Source organism: Oncorhynchus tshawytscha, unplaced genomic scaffold (assembly GCF_018296145.1).
Source record: "Oncorhynchus tshawytscha isolate Ot180627B unplaced genomic scaffold, Otsh_v2.0 Un_contig_3021_pilon_pilon, whole genome shotgun sequence".
NCBI lineage: Eukaryota > Metazoa > Chordata > Actinopteri > Salmoniformes > Salmonidae > Oncorhynchus > Oncorhynchus tshawytscha.
In genome coordinates this window covers 95,609-111,676 of record NW_024609671.1, presented here as the reverse complement: position 1 = coordinate 111,676, position 16,068 = coordinate 95,609, and the positions used below count along the sequence as shown (strand labels likewise).

At 45.3% G+C, this 16,068-nt stretch overlaps 1 protein-coding gene across 1 annotated transcript; it reads right to left on the bottom strand.

Moving 5' to 3' along the window:
- LOC112261259 (von Willebrand factor A domain-containing protein 7) lies at positions 1 to 15,687 on the bottom strand. Its single transcript, XM_042316825.1, has 15 exons — positions 15,594 to 15,687; positions 12,411 to 12,541; positions 12,124 to 12,310; positions 11,755 to 11,924; positions 11,499 to 11,611; positions 10,562 to 10,678; positions 10,153 to 10,341; positions 9,635 to 9,734; positions 9,544 to 9,576; positions 8,222 to 8,374; positions 7,132 to 7,224; positions 3,127 to 3,395; positions 2,809 to 2,942; positions 2,424 to 2,583; positions 1 to 1,429 (listed from the first exon to the last, which is right to left on the bottom strand). Exons 2-15 carry the CDS (start codon positions 12,439 to 12,441, stop codon positions 1,028 to 1,030), a joined length of 2,151 nt encoding a protein of 716 aa, XP_042172759.1. The 5' UTR covers positions 12,442 to 12,541; positions 15,594 to 15,687; the 3' UTR covers positions 1 to 1,027.
- Positions 15,688 to 16,068: the final 381 nt, after the last annotated feature.

Genomic DNA, 16,068 nt, shown 5'->3' with positions numbered 1-16,068 from the left:
GTTAAGTGATAACATCACGTGTAGAGGGGAGCTTTATGGTTAAGTGATAACATCACGTGTAGAGGGGAGCTTTATGGTTAAGTGATAACATCACGTGTAGAGGGGAGCTTTATGGTTAAGTGATAACATCACGTGTAGAGGGGAGCTTTATGGTTAAGTGATAACATCACGTGTAGAGGGGAGCTTTATGGTTAAGTGATAACATCACGTGTAGAGGGTTAGCTTTATGGTTAAGTGATAACATCACGTGTAGAGGGGAGCTTTATGGTTAAGTGATAACATCACGTGTAGAGGGGAGCTTTATGGTTAAGTGATAACATCACGTGTAGAGGGGAGCTTTATGGTTAAGTGATAACATCACGTGTAGAGGGGAGCTTTATGGTTAAGTGATAACATCACGTGTAGAGGGGAGCTTTATGGTTAAGTGATAACATCACGTGTAGAGGGGAGCTTTATGGTTAAGTGATAACATCACGTGCCCCGTATACCTTCAACATTATTCGGCAATCATCATTTATATTAAAAAAAACATTTTCATCATCGTTTGATGAAATAAAGAAAGTTTAAAGAAAGACAAAATCCCCTCCTGTCGAAAGGATAAAACGTTGTTGATCTTCAGAAAGTGAAGGCAAAGCATCCGATATAGGAGGGGAAACGTCTCGAGTGGCGCAAAAAAGGAATATAATATTGCGGATAAAGTTCTGAAAGGCACAATTTCATGTGTACAACATCTAAAGACCTGCATCACTATACTGAGATCTTTGCCGTTTCTAAAAGGACATATCTGGGTGTTTTTGGAGCCTTTGTTCATGTTTTTTCAGAGCCTCATACTACACAACGAGGATGAGGGAGTCATTTGCTTTTTGGGATAAGTTCTCAAAAACAGGTGAAATCACAAAACAGGTATTCTGAACCCTTCTATAACATGCCATTTACATCAAACATAGAAATTTGGTTGAGAAATGTATCTTCTTTAAGTTTAAGAGGTAGTATCAGGTTGGCAGTCAGTCAGTCCATGAGGTTAAAATCAGATAAGTAAGTCAGTGAAGGACGTAGTGAAGAGGGCAGAGACCAGCAGACACACCAACAGTGGGAGGGACAGAGCGATGGAGGGCGGTCCCGCGTTGCGGACGATGGAAATCCGACAGGTGCCGACATTCATGGCTTTGTCCACCGCCACCAGCTCCACTGTCAGAGAGCAGCACGAAGCGTTGAACGCTGCTGCAACAACCGTCTGCTTCAGGTCCGTGTGGGTGAGGCTGCCTGCTCCCTGGCGGTGTTTGAGGCTGGTGATGCCCGTGCCATTGACACCGTCGGTCAGGTTGGCAGAGAGCTGCCAGAAGGCAGAGCTGCAGGCTGCTGGGTCAGCTGGGCAGTCGACCGACGAGGCGATAACCATCTCACACTGGGGAGGGGTGAAATCTGTCACCTGCAGAGAAAGAGAGAGAGAGAGAGAGAGAGAGACACACCGCAATCATCATGATGAGGGAGAAGTGGAGACAGCCCAGAGAGTGGAGACGGCCCATAGAGTGGAGACAGCCCACATAGTGGAGACAGCCCACATAGTGGAGACAGCCCACATAGTGGAGACAGCCCATATAGTGGAGACAGCTTCTAATAGTGGAGACAGCTTCTAATAGTGGAGACAGCTCATATAGTGGAGACAGCCATATGGTGGACAAAGCTCATATAGTAGAGATAGCTCATATAGTGGAGACGGCCCATATAGTGGAGACGGCCCATATAGTGGAGACGGCCCATATAGTGGAGACGGCCCATATAGTGGAGACGGCCCATATAGTGGAGACGGCTCATATAGTGGAGACGGCTCATATAGTGGAGACGGCTCATATAGTGGAGACGGCCCATATAGTGGAGACGGCCCATATAGTGGAGACGGCTCATATAGTGGAGACGGCTCATATAGTGGAGACGGCTCATATAGTGGAGACGGCCCATATAGTGGAGACGGCCCATATAGTGGAGACAGCTCATATAGTAGAGACAGCTCATACAGTAGAGACAGCCCATAGAGTGGAGACAGCCCATATGTTGGACAAAGCTCATATAGTGGAGACGGCTCATATAGTAGAGACGGCCCATATAGTGGAGACGGCCCATTAGTGGAGACGGCCCATATAGTGGAGACGGCCCATATAGTGGAGACGGCCCATATAGTGGAGACGGCTCATATAGTGGAGACGGCTCATATAGTAGAGACGGCTCATATAGTGGAGACGGCTCATATAGTGGAGACAGCTCATATAGTGGAGACAGCTCATATAGTGGACACAGCCCATATAGTGGAGACAGCCCATATGGTGGACAAAGCTCATATAGGCCTCTCAGGTCTCTAGTGTATCTTTATCTATACCTCCACTCTCTAGCATATCTGCTATATCTGTACATATATCTGAGGTTACCTTGGTGACGACAGAGAGGCGCAGGATGGCGTAGTTGGAGTCGGACGCCCCAGGGGCCACAGCCTCGATGGTCAGGGTGATGTCTGTTCCTGAGGGGGTGTTGGCGGGCACAGTGATGGTCAGTTCACCGGTGGCGTTTCCTCCGGTGGTCACAGCGATGCTGTTAAGTTAGCAGCAGCAATGGGTTAGCATTAAGTGTCAATACAAATTATGCCAAGAGAGGACCATTTTTATTAAGGTTTTTGCCAGCATAGAGGAGAAGCTGATTTTGAACAGATCTGTTTTGGTCCCTAATCTGTTTATGCTGAAATTATTCCTATGGCCAATGTGTACAAACTGATCTGGAATCAGTCTCAGGCTTTGATATTCCAGCCCTGATCCCTACCTGCCAGGGACGTTCATTTTGAAGTCTCTGTCGTTTCTGGCACTGATTTTGTAGCTGCCTCCAGTGGCGTCGGTCCTGACGGTGAAGGGAAGGGTGAAGGTTTTACCAGGCTCCATGCTTCTGTCCACCACAGCCTGAGAAGACAAGAAGAACAAGAAAGACAAATTGTTGAGGAGCTGTTGTGAGGTCCACTTTTGAAAATGTCTATGACCATGGTTTTTGTCTAACACTATCCCATTATGCAATATGAACTCCTTCACGATTTACAAATGAAATCCGATTTTCAATGTAAACAGGAAGTGTGTCAGCATCACTTACCTTGATGGTAACCTTGGAGACAGACATCTGAGTGGTGGACTGTCTCTGGAACACGGTGGAGGAGACCACGTCTGTCCCGTTCAACAGCACCACAAACTCCCCCGCAGGGACCTTGGTTACCGTAACTAGGAACTTCCCGTTGCCCATGTCTTCCAAGGTACCGCCTACGACCTCTGACCCTGACACTGTCACCAAGGCAATGTCAGCCACCTTGACAGAGGCTGGGCCCTTTCTGCCCAACACGGATACCAACAACATGGCAGGCATGCCTGAGAGGAGAGGAGGAACGGAGGGAAAGCGAGAGGAGGAAGAGTATAAGGATAGGGAGATAAAAGAGGAAGAGAGAGAGGAGGAAACAGGAAACATGCTCTTGAAGGGTGTGGCTATGTAACTGTTCTAGGGTCAGATACATTATGACAAATTCTAATTAATTACATTTTATGACTGATTATAGGGAGTAATGATGTTTTGTGACTGATAAGTAGTCATGACGTTTTGTAACCGATTAAAGGTAGTAATGACGTTTTGTGACTGATTATAGGTAGTAATGACGTTTTGTGACTGATTATAGGTAGTAATGACGTTTTGTGACTGATTATAAGTAGTAATGACATTTTGTAACCGATTAAATCAAATCAAATCAAATTTTATTTGTCACATACACATGGTTAGCAGATGTTAATGCAAGTGTAGCGAAATGCTTGTGCTTCTAGTTCCGACAATGCAGTAATAACGAACAAGTAATCTAACTAACAATTCCAAAAAACTACTGTCTTATACACAGTGTAAGGGGATAAAGAATATGTACATAAGGATATATGAATGAGTGATGGTACAGAGCAGCATAGGCAAGATACAGTAGATGATATCGAGTACAGTATATACATATGAGATGAGTATGTAAACAAAGTGGCATAGTTAAAGTGGCTAGTGATACATGTATTACATAAGGATGCAGTCGATGATATAGAGTACAGTATATACGTATGCATATGAGATGAATAATGTAGGGTAAGTAACATTATATAAGGTAGCATTGTTTAAAGTGGCTAGTGATATATTTACATCATTTCCCATCAATTCCCATTATTAAAGTGGCTGGAGTTGAGTCAGTGTCATTGACAGTGTGTTGGCAGCAGCTAGTCAATGTTAGTGGTGGCTGTTTAACAGTCTGATGGCCTTGAGATTGAAGCTGTTTTTCAGTCTCTCGGTCCCAGCTTTGATGCACCTGTACTGACCTCGCCTTCTGGATGACAGCGGAGTGAACAGGCAGTGGCTCGGGTGGTTGATGTCCTTGATGATCTTTATGGCCTTCCTGTAGCATCGGGTGGTGTAGGTGTCCTGGAGGGCAGGTAGTTTGCCCCCGGTGATGCGTTGTGCAGACCTCACTACCCTCTGGAGAGCCTTACGGTTGAGGGCGGTGCAGTTGCCATACCAGGCGGTGATACAGCCCGACAGGATGCTCTCGATTGTGCATCTGTAGAAGTTTGTGAGTGCTTTTGGTGACAAGCCGAATTTCTTCAGCCTCCTGAGGTTGAAGCGGCGCTGCTGCGCCTTCTTCACGATGCTGTCTGTGTGAGTGGACCAATTCAGTTTGTCTGTGATGTGTATGCCGAGGAACTTAAAACTTGTTACCCTCTCCACTACTGTTCCATCGATGTGGATGGGGGTGTTCCCTCTGCTGTTTCCTGAAGTCCACAATCATCTCCTTAGTTTTGTTGACGTTGAGTGTGAGGTTATTTTCCTGACACCACACTCCGAGGGCCCTCACCTCCTCCCTGTAGGCCGTCTCGTCGTTGTTGGTAATCAAGCTAACCATGTGATTAAAGGTAGTCATGACGTTTTGTAACTGATTATAAGTAGTAATGACGTTTTGTGACTGATTATATAAGGTAAATGTCTCTTTTACTACAAGGGATCCCTGCATGACCACAATTGCACAATCGAGGCAGCATGGGAGCATAGGAAATACACAAACAAATGCTTTTTAAATTCAAAACATGAATGATGAAAAACAACCACTTTGCTCAGTAGAGTTCCTCAACCAACAATCTGAGTTGCCCGAAGGGCACCAATGCATCCATCTGTACAGTGTTCAGAAGATTAAAGGAAGGAATTTGAAGAGTTATCAAGAGCAGGTCGTACAGTACCTGTGATGTGTCTATAGGTAAATGCAGTTTTTGCAAATTGACTTTATAAATGAACAGGATCCAATGTTTTGACCTACAATACATCAAAAAGGACCAGCCTACCTTCCGATAGAGAAAGCAGTGAACCAGAACTTGTGGCCCCTTGGTAAAACCATGTGCGCTTTGGTATAACTGCATCTAATGGCTTTAACACACACACACACAAACATCTGTTTGCATCTTCAGCACCATGCATCCCACTGTTGCCATTGGCAGTGACCAGAAGAAGAATACGGAGACATTGACAGATTACAATCGCCAAAGGTTTGTATCTCTTCCATTTACAGATAGCCAAACACCAAATATGATATTACATTCATATTATTGTTTTTGTTAGTATAATTATTGTTATATAATTCTAACATTTTCTATTCTATTTTATTTAATGCAATAAGTTGGTGTGGATGCACTCGACCAGATGGCAAGACTGTACTCTGTAAAAGGAGGTACTCGACCAGATGGCAAGACTGTACTCTGTAAAAGGAGGTACTCGACCAGATGGCAAGACTGTACTCTGTAAAAGGAGGTACTCGACCAGATGGCAAGACTGTACTCTGTAAAAGGAGGTACTCGACCAGATGGCAAGACTGTACTCTGTAAAAGGAGGTACTCGACCAGATGGCAAGACTGTACTCTGTAAAAGGAGGTACTCGACCAGATGGCAAGACTGTACTCTGTAAAAGGAGGTAGTCGACCAGATGGCAAGACTGTACTCTGTAAAAGGAGGTAGTCGACCAGATGGCAAGACTGTACTCTGTAAAAGGAGGTAGTCGACCAGATGGCAAGACTGTACTCTGTAAAAGGAGGTACCCGACCAGATGGCAAGACTGTACTCTGTAAAAGGAGGTACTCTCCGCTGGCCAGTTGAGGTGTTCTACAACGTGCTCGACATGACTGCTATCAACGCGCACGTGTTGTACAAACAATGCCTGGACAAGACAGTCAGCGAGAGAGATTTCATCATGGATCTGGCACGTGTGCTTCGTGAGAACGACATGAACGCTAAGTAAGAAGATACAGCCGCCTAGCAGGCTTCCAAGGCCGCAGCGTGTCCTGCTCTCCCTCTTCCCCAAGCACCCCAGCTCCCACTGGGAAAAAGAGGACACACTGTCAAGGCCACAGCGTGTCCTGCTCTCCCTCTTCCCCAAGCACCCCAGCTCCCACTGGGAAAAAGAAGATGCTGTCAAGGCCACAGCGTGTCCTGCTCTCCCTCTTCCCCAAGCACCCCAGCTCCCACTGGGAAAAAGAGGACACACTGTCAAGGCCACAGCGAGTCCTGCTCTCCCTCTTGCCCAAGCACCCCAGCTCCCACTGGGAAAAAGAAGACACACTGTCAAGGCCGCAGCGTGTCCTGCTCTCCCTCTTCCCCAAGCACCCCAGCTCCCACTGGGAAAAAGAGGACACACTGTCAAGGCCGCAGCGTGTCCTGCTCTCCCTCTTCCCCAAGCACCCCAGCTCCCACTGGGAAAAAGAGGACACACTGTCAAGGCCGCAGCGTGTCCTGCTCTCCCTCTTCCTCAAGCATCCCAGCTCCCACTGGGAAAAAGAAGATGCTGTCAAGGCCACAGCGAGTCCTGCTCTCCCTCTTGCCCAAGCACCCCAGCTCCCACTGGGAAAAAGAGGACACACTGTCAAGTCGGCAGGTGCACACAAAACAAGGCCAGGCGGTTCTGAAAGGCCAGGCGGTTCTAGTGTTTTAAGTCGCAGCTGCATTCAAGTAGAATATGTTGCCATGACATCGCCATAGTAAAATGATGATTGACAGATTAGCTGCTTGATATGATAATGATTTTAAGATGATGTTGTAGTATTTTACCTGCTTGTGGACGGCCAGAGATGAGGGCATATCCTGGATGAGGTCCCTCGAAGGTCTCCACAAAGTCAGAAATGAAGGCAATGGTACTCTGACCTGGAGACAAACACACAGACGCTTCAACACACATAGACCTGGTCTCACAATGTTGTATTATTCTGGAAGTAAATCCGAGACTCTCCATTTAGTGTTATATGTTATGTTTCATATGTTATGCATTAATTAGTGGATGTCCATCATCCATTTCGGATGATATGTTACAAATTGCAATTGGTACAATATGTTACGAATTGTAAATATGTTTACGAATTTGGGAAACAAACAATACATTGACAGAAAACATAGAGCTTTACTTTCTCTTGTACATTAAAGGCCCGGGGAAGAGTCACAGGGGAGATGAGAAGAATGTGTCTATTTGAAAGCTATATAAAAATGTTGTAGCTTGTGATATTATTTTTTTTTTGTTGTTTAAGTAGCTCTCATGCTAGAAAAGGTTGGAGACCCCTGGATTAGGTTTAAGGTTAGGAGTTAGGTCAAATAGCTAAGGTTAGGGTTAGGGGAAGAGTTAGTTAAAAGGGTTAAGGTACGGGTTAGGTTTAGCTAACATGCTAAGTAGTTGCAAAGTTGCTAATTAGCTAAAATGCTAAAGTTTTCCATGGTGAGATTGAACACGTAACCTTTGGGTTGTTAGACAATTTGCATTATACAGCCACCCATTCACCCTCTTTCTGTTTTGCCTTAAGAAACCTTCTGTCTTATGTAACCATACCAAACGTAACATATCATACTAACTTGAGTTTCCAAGATGTACTTTTACTATGTTACATCTAGTCTATGAGACCAGGCTGCAGACAGACACAATGAGTGAGGGCTGTATTCTCTCCCTTCTCTATATGGCTCTTCCAGACCTGGGGTCAAATTGTTAAATCGTTTTGACATGGTTTTAAATAGTATTTTAAAGTATTCAAAATGATTTCAAACAGTTTTTGAACCCAGGTCTGGGTACTGTATGTATCATGGCTGCATTATAGTGTTGGACATGAGCGTAACACACATAATTAAACAGGATATGCATATCTCTATGGTAACTCACCAGTGACCTTCAGTGTGTAGGACTGGTTGGAGTTCATGCTGATTTCCCATAATCCTGTCTGTTTGTTGGAGGCCAGGCGGACCCGGTAGAGGTTTCCCACCGTCTGGACAGTCCCCAGTTCCCCGTTGGCCTCGTTCTGTTTCTGGGTCACACCTGTAGGGGCAAGGAGGGTGAAATGGGATTATTGCAGGATGCCAGTCAAACATACCTGGCCACACCTGGTGGAACACATTCAAGCATGGTTGTCTCACACACAGGGGTGTAAAGTACTTAAGTAAGTCGTTTTTTGGGGGGTATCTGTACTTTACTTTACTATTTATATTTTTGATTACTTTTACTTTTACTCCACTACATTCCTAAAATAAATCATGTACTTTTTACTCCATATGTTTTCCCTGCAGTTAAAAGTACTCGTTACATTTAGAATGCTCAAGCAGGACAGAATTATGGTACCTATCAATATAATGCTTTGCCATCCCTACTGCCTGTGATCTGGCGGACTCAACTTAGTGTTGGGGTGTGTCCCTGTCTGTCCGTCTGGTTTGCTTAATATCAGGAATTTGATGTATAGCATTTACTTTTACTTTGTACTTTTACTCAAGTATGACTACTGATGACTTTTTCTCCTACTGTCCTACTGTAAGTACATACATTTAAAACCAGATACTTTTAGACTATTACTCAAGTTTACTAGATAACTTTCACTTTTAATTGAGTCATTTTTTCCACCACTGCTCACACATCCCCATCACACTGGCTGGCTATAGGGCAGCAACCAAGATTCTCCACTTCTGACCTTAGATCAGTGTCCAGAGGAAACGTCATCCTACTCTGTGAGGTGAACTCTTACCTAAAACCTTACCTTAGATCTGTCTATGTGTTTAAGGTTCTTACGTGCAGGGTTCATCAAGGTGAAGGTGAGGGACTATCCAGTGATGTTTGAGGTTCTTACCTGCAGGGATCTTCAGGGTGAAGGTGAGGGACAATCCAGTGATGTTTGAGGTTCTTACCTGCAGGGATCTTCAGGGTGAAGGTGAGGGACTATCCAGTGATTGTTGAGGTTCTTACCTGCAGGGATCTTCAGGGTGAAGGTGAGGGAATATCCAGTGATGTTTGAGGTTCTTACCTGCAGGGATCTTCAGGGTGAAGGTGAGTGATGTTTGAGGTTCTATCCTTCAGGGTGATGAGGGACTTTGAGGTTCTTACCTGCAGGGTTCTTCAGGGTGAAGGTGAGGGGATATCCAGTGATGTTTGAGATTCTTACCTGCAGGGATCTTCAGGGTGAAGGTGAGGGACTATCCAGTGATGTTTGAGGTTCTTACCTGCAGGGTTCTTCAGGGTGAAGGTGAGGGACTATCCAGTGATGTTTGAGGTTCTTACCTGCAGGGTTCTTCAGGGTGAAGGTGATGGTATTTCCAGTGATGTAGATGGTGATGTTGTTCAGAGACTCGTCCAGCAGGAAGGAGAATGTCTCAGCTCTGCCTGGGTTCCTCGCTCTTTGTAGGACTATCACCTGAGGAGGAGGAGAAATGGACAGAAGGAGAGAAAGTGGAAGTGACATAAATAGTCACCTACTGTTTTTATTTAATGTATTTTATTTAACCTTTTTTAACCTTTATTTAACTAGGCAAGTCAGTTCAGAACAAATTCTTATTTACAATGACGGCCTACCAAGAAGCAAAAGCCCTCCTGTGGGACGGGGGCTGGGATTACTGGTTTTGTCATGCTATGTTAATTTATGTTATGCTACAGTATGCTATGTTATGCTACGCTATGTTATTTTATGTTATGCTGTGTTATTTTATGTTATTTTATGTTATGCTACAGTATGCTATGCTATGTTATGCTGTTATTTTATGTTATTTTATGTTATGCTGTGTTATTTTATGTTATGCTACAGTGTTCTATGTTATACACCAGTGTCGACTCACCAGAGCGGAGGTGGAGGAGTCGATGATGACGTCAGTGGCCTGGGGCAGATTTTCCTTGGTGACCCTGATTGCCTGACCACCAGACGCCAGCGCCAGGTCATTGTAGGTCTCGAATGTAGCTTCGCTGGACTCTACTCCACGCCTCCTCCTTCTAGCACCAGCACCATCATCAGTCATGAAGAAAGACACCTGGAGAGACACATAGGTATGTTTGAGAGAGGTCGGGTGGTTTGCCTTGTCGTATTCATTAGGCACCAAACGAAGAAAGAAAGAAAAAAGGCAATGACTACTTGTCCAATGTGAATTGCGCATTTTTCTGCGTTTTGGTACTGTGTGGCCTAATGAATACAACCCTGAACTGCAGGAAATGTTTTCTTCTAAAACAGGAAGTGTTTGAGGAAGTGCTCACGGTTGACTTGGTGCTCCTGATCAGGGCCACGATCGTTTCCTTTAATTCAATATCCTTAGCAACGGCATCTGTGAAAACATAGATGTTGGACGACGCAGGGGCACCGGTCAGCGCCAACTAGAGAGAGAGAGTTATCAAAATCCAGAAAAGAGCTGTTAAATTCAACAACCACCTAAAAGGAACGATTCCCAAACCTTCCATAACAAAGCCATCACCTACAGAGAGATGAACCTGGAGAAGAGTCCCCTAAGCAAGCTGGTCCTGGAGCTCTGTTCACAAACACAAACAGACCCCACAGAGCCCCAGGACAGCAACACAATTAGACCCAACCAAATCATGAGAAAACAACAAGATAATTACTTGACACAATGGAAAGAATTAACAGAAAAACACAGCAAACTAGAATGCCATTTGGCCCTAAACAGAGAGTGCACAGTGGTAGAATAACTGAACACTGTGACTGACCCAAATTTAAGGAAAGCTTTGACTATGTACAGACTCAGTGAGCATAGCTTTGCTATTGAGAAAGGTCACTGTAGGCAGACCAGGCTCAAGAGAAGACCAGCTATGTAAACACTGCCCACAAAATGAAGTGGAAACTGAGCTGCACTTCCTAACCTCCTGCCAAATATATGACCATATTAGAGACACACATTTCCCTCCGATTACACAGATCCACAAAGAATTCGGAAAAAAACATATTTTGATCAACTCCTGTATCTACTGGGTGAAATACCACAGTGTGTCATCACAGCAGCAATATTTGTGACTTGTTGCCACAAGAAAAGGACAACCAGTGAAGAACAAACCATTGTAAATACAACCCATAGAGAGAGAGAGAGAGATATTTTGTATCTTTATTTATTGTCAGGTGCACTATAAAGAAAGGGGTTATATCTGAAACCTGATTGGAAGATAGTCATGCAAATCACTGTACCTGGAGCCCTGATAGGCACATCTCAGGGAGGTCTCCACCTCCTTCAGCCGTGAGGTTAGCGATCTCTGCTTTCATAACATTAGGGTTTGTCGTTTTTATCAGGGGTCCAAACTCTAAACACACACACAAACACACAGTGATCACTAACCACTTCCTGACTTAACCACACATCACACAGGCATTTCGGTGAATGCCAGAGTTTGTCAGTGATGTTTTGCTAAGGAGAATGCTTGGTGGAGTGTAAAGCCAGCTTTACTTGGGTCATTGAATGGGACCAGGATGTACTGGGAGGGCTCATCCTGCGTTCCCTTCTTGCTGTCGATGATCTCATTGACGACTCTCTTGGCTTCAAGGATGTCATCCTTCATGCTCCCCGTGGTGTCGATCACAAAAACAACCACTGACGAACGCGCTATGCCCATGAAGCTGTGGGAGAGAGAGAGAGATAAAGAGATAGAGAGTGTGAGTAACGTCAACATGGGTATTTCCCTCTTCCCCCCTCTACCCCTCTCCTCTCCTTCACCCCTCTCCCCCTCTCCTCCCCTTCACCCCCTCTACCCCTCTCCTCTCCTTCACCCCCTCTACCCCTCTCCTCCCCTTCACCCCCCTCTACCCCTCTCCTTACCGTAGGTAGTTGTTGTCACCGGCGGCGCCCCGGATGTCATCCAGCAGCTGGAGGGTTGCGGTCGTTGCCACGGTGACAGCAGCGGTGTGCAGGGCCACGTTGTCAGAGCGACGCTCATCCTTGCTGATGCCCCCGCGAGGAGCCTTGGAGCTGGTTAGGTCAGCTGCACCGCCATGACTACACTTACCTGGGGGAGGAGAGGTGATGATGGGTGTTATTTAGAGAGTGTGTGGGTATGTGGGGAGGGTAGTGTGCGTGTGTGTGTGTGTGTGTGTGTGTGTGTGTACCTCTAGGCTTAGCTGAGGACAAGATCCCCATGTACCCAGAGGTGAGTTTCTTCTCATTAAGGATGTTAGGCAGGATGGAGTTGGAACAGAACCCCCATTGGCACAGTCACTGCAGGTCGGGGTTTTAACATCTACAAAACCAAAACACAACTTTCAAGGGTCGTTCTTGAATTACGGTGACATAAAACAAATGCAGATTTATTGTTATATGAATGAATTTGGGTACATCTTCCCATTCTAAATGAACCAATATGGCAGCTTAATAACTTTAAATAGTTTTTACCATTATAATAACATTGTACCACCTGTAGGAGTAGTAATATCAATGATGGTAACAACAATGAGACATTTTAAGTAAAGTCGGATTTTCTGAAATGGAGGCCACAAATTCTCAAATCTGAGGTCATCAAGCCTATAAAATTGTTTACTAGTGATGTGAATCATGATTTTGCTCACATTGTTATTTCCCTTCATTTAAATTGACTAACACCAAGTGACACATTGGATTGAGACACACCAAATGATTCACGGAATCCTCAAATGTATGACATACTGATAGGGTGTGATTAGCTAATCATTTTCTTTAACAGAAACCCTCCCCAGATAACCCTTGGAAAGGGGGAGACCTAGTCAGTTGTACAACTGAAGGCATTCAACTGAAATGTATCTTCCCCATTTAACCCCTCTGAGTCAGAGAGGTGCGGAGGGCTGCCTTAATCAACGTCCACGTCTACGGGGCCCGGGGAACAATGGGTTAACTGCCTTGCTCAGGGGAACAGTGGGTTAACTGCCTTGCTCAGGGGTAGAATGATAGATTTTTACCTTGTCAGCTCGGGGATTCAATCCTGCAACTTTTTGGTTACTGGCCCAAGGCTCTAACCACTAGGCTCAAATGCTCAAGGTCATTGTATATCTTTTTCATCTGTGACTTTCAAGTGGGTAACACAAATGACATAAAACTGAGGGACACACCTTATCTTCATAGTAAAATAAGTATTTTATTCAACTTCTTGTTTTTTTTTTTAGTCTATACAATATATGAAATACTTTTGTTCACTGTCATTCAAAATAATTGAAAGATATCTCTAAATTCCCCAAATGTGTCACTACACCTCTACACATCACCAGTGAGAAAAGACAATATGCTAGCCCCCAGTAGTTTCTACAACACATACAAATACACTACATGACCAAAAGTATGTGGACACCTGTTTGTCTCATTCCAAAATCATGGGCATTAATATGGAGTTGGTCCCCCCTTTTCTGCTATAACATCCTCCACTCTTCTGGGAAGGCATTCTACTAGATATTTGAATATTGCTGTGGGGACTTCCATTCAGCCACAAGAGAGCATTAGTGAGATCGGGCACTGATGTTGGGTGATTAGGCCTGGCTCGCAGTCGGCGTTGCAATTCATCCCAAAGATGTTTGATGGGGTTGAGGTCAGGGCTCTGTGCAGGCCTGTCAAGTTCTTCCTCACTGATTTCAACAAAACATTTCTCCATGGACCTCGCTTTGTGCATGGGGTCATTGTCAAGCTGATACAGGAAAGGACCTTCCCCAAACTGTTGCCACAAACTCAGAAGTACTGAATTGTCTAGAATGTCATTGTGTGCTGTAACGTCAAGATTTCCCTTCACTGGAACTAAGGGGCCCAAACCATGAAAAACAGCCCCATACCATTAATCCTCCTCCAGCAAACAGTTGGCACTATGCATTGAGGCAGGGAGTGTTCTCCTGGCATCTGCCAAACCCATATTAGTCCATTGGACAGCCAGATGATGAAGAGTGATTCATCTCTCCAGAGAATGCATTTTCACTGCTCCAGAGTCCCATGGTGGCCAGTTTTACAACACTCTTGGCATTGTACATGGTGATCTTAGGCTTGTGTGAGGCTGCTCGGCCATGGAACCCCATTTCATGAAGCTCCCTACAAAAAGTTATTGTGCAGTTGTCCTTCCAGAGGCAGTTTGGAACTCGGTAGTGAGTGTTGCATCCGAGGACATACGATTTTTACGAGCTTCAGCACTCGGCGGTCCCATTCTGTGAGCTTGTGTGGCCTAAAAGGTTGCATTGTTGCTCCTAGACATTTCCACTTCACAATAACTGCACTTACAGTTATCCGGGCAGCTCTAGCGGGGTAGAAAATATGTTGGAAATATGGCATCCTATGACGGTGCCACGTTCAAAGTCAGTGAAGTCTTCAGTAAGGCCATTCTACTGCCAATGTTTGTCTATGGAGATTGCATGGCGGTGTGCTCGATTTTATACACCTGTCAGCAATAGGTGTGGGTGAAACAGCCAAATCCACTAATTTATAGGGGTGTCAACATACTTTTGTATATATAGTGTAGATATGTTGTAGTATAAAGGACTTCATTTGGTATATTTTTTTGCATTTACATTTTTAAAAATATATTACATTTTTGTATTTCTCCCCCTTTTTTCTCCCCAAATTCCTGATATCCAATTGCGTTCCAATTACATTCTTGTCTCATCGCTGCAACTCCCCAATGGGCTCGGGAGAGGCGAAGGTCGAGTCATGTGTCTTCCGATTGATCTCTTTATCTCGTCTCCTGTTTTTATCTGCTATCATTCTTTTTCTTCACATTCCATACCACTCTCCCTCCTTCCTTCCTTCCTTCCATCCTTGCCTACCACCCTCCTTCCTTCCCTTCCCTATAACATTCCCTCCTTCCTTCCCTTCCCTATAACCTTCCTTCCCTCCTTCCTTCTTCCTTCCCTGCTCTACCACCTCCCTCCCTCCTTCCCTGCCCTACCACCCTCCATCCTTCCCTGCCCTACCACCCTCCCTCCATCCTTCCTTCCCTGCCCAACCTCCCTCCCTCCCTCCTTCCTTCCTTCTCCCCCTACCACCCTCCCTCCCTCCCTGCCCTACCACCCTCCCTCCCTCCCTCCCTCCCTGCCCTACCACCCTCCATCCTTCCTTCCCTGCCCAACCTCCCTCCCTCCCTCCCTCCTTCCTTCCCTCCCCTACCACCCTCCCTCCCTGCCCTACCACCCTCCCTCCCTCCCCTACCACCCTCCCTCCCTGCCCTACCACCCTCCCTCCCTCCCCTACCACCCTCCCTCCCTCCCTGCCCTACCACCAATCCTCCCTCCCTCCAGTTGGTGCCCATGCCTAGCTGTCCTCGTTGCTGCATTAACTCAAGCCCTCCCTACCTGCCAGGTTTTCCAGTGGGAGATCGGGGCGGATCAGGTTGGCGTAGGGTTCAGTGTATCCCAGGTCCACCCAGTTACTGTGGCTGTAGAAGTCCTGACAAAACACAAGCATGTATTATATACCACGTCTGTGTCTGTGGGAAAGCCATCTATCTAATTCCCTATTAAACCCACCTCTAGACAGAAGATAACTTGGTTCAGATGATAATACTTGAGCCAAGGTGAAATATGAAATGAGAGATGAGGTGAGATGTTTTCTTCCCCCCTCCTTCTCCCTCTACCCTTTAATTCCTTATGTTTTTTATTCATTTTCATTTTATTTATCCTTTATTTTATCAGGGAGTCATACTGAGACCAATGTCACTTTTACAGATCAGCCCTAAATTACAGAAATTACAGAAAATCCACATCAAAAACAGGGGCGCAACTTTTACTGGAGATGGGGGGACATGTCCCTCCCACATTCTGAAATTAT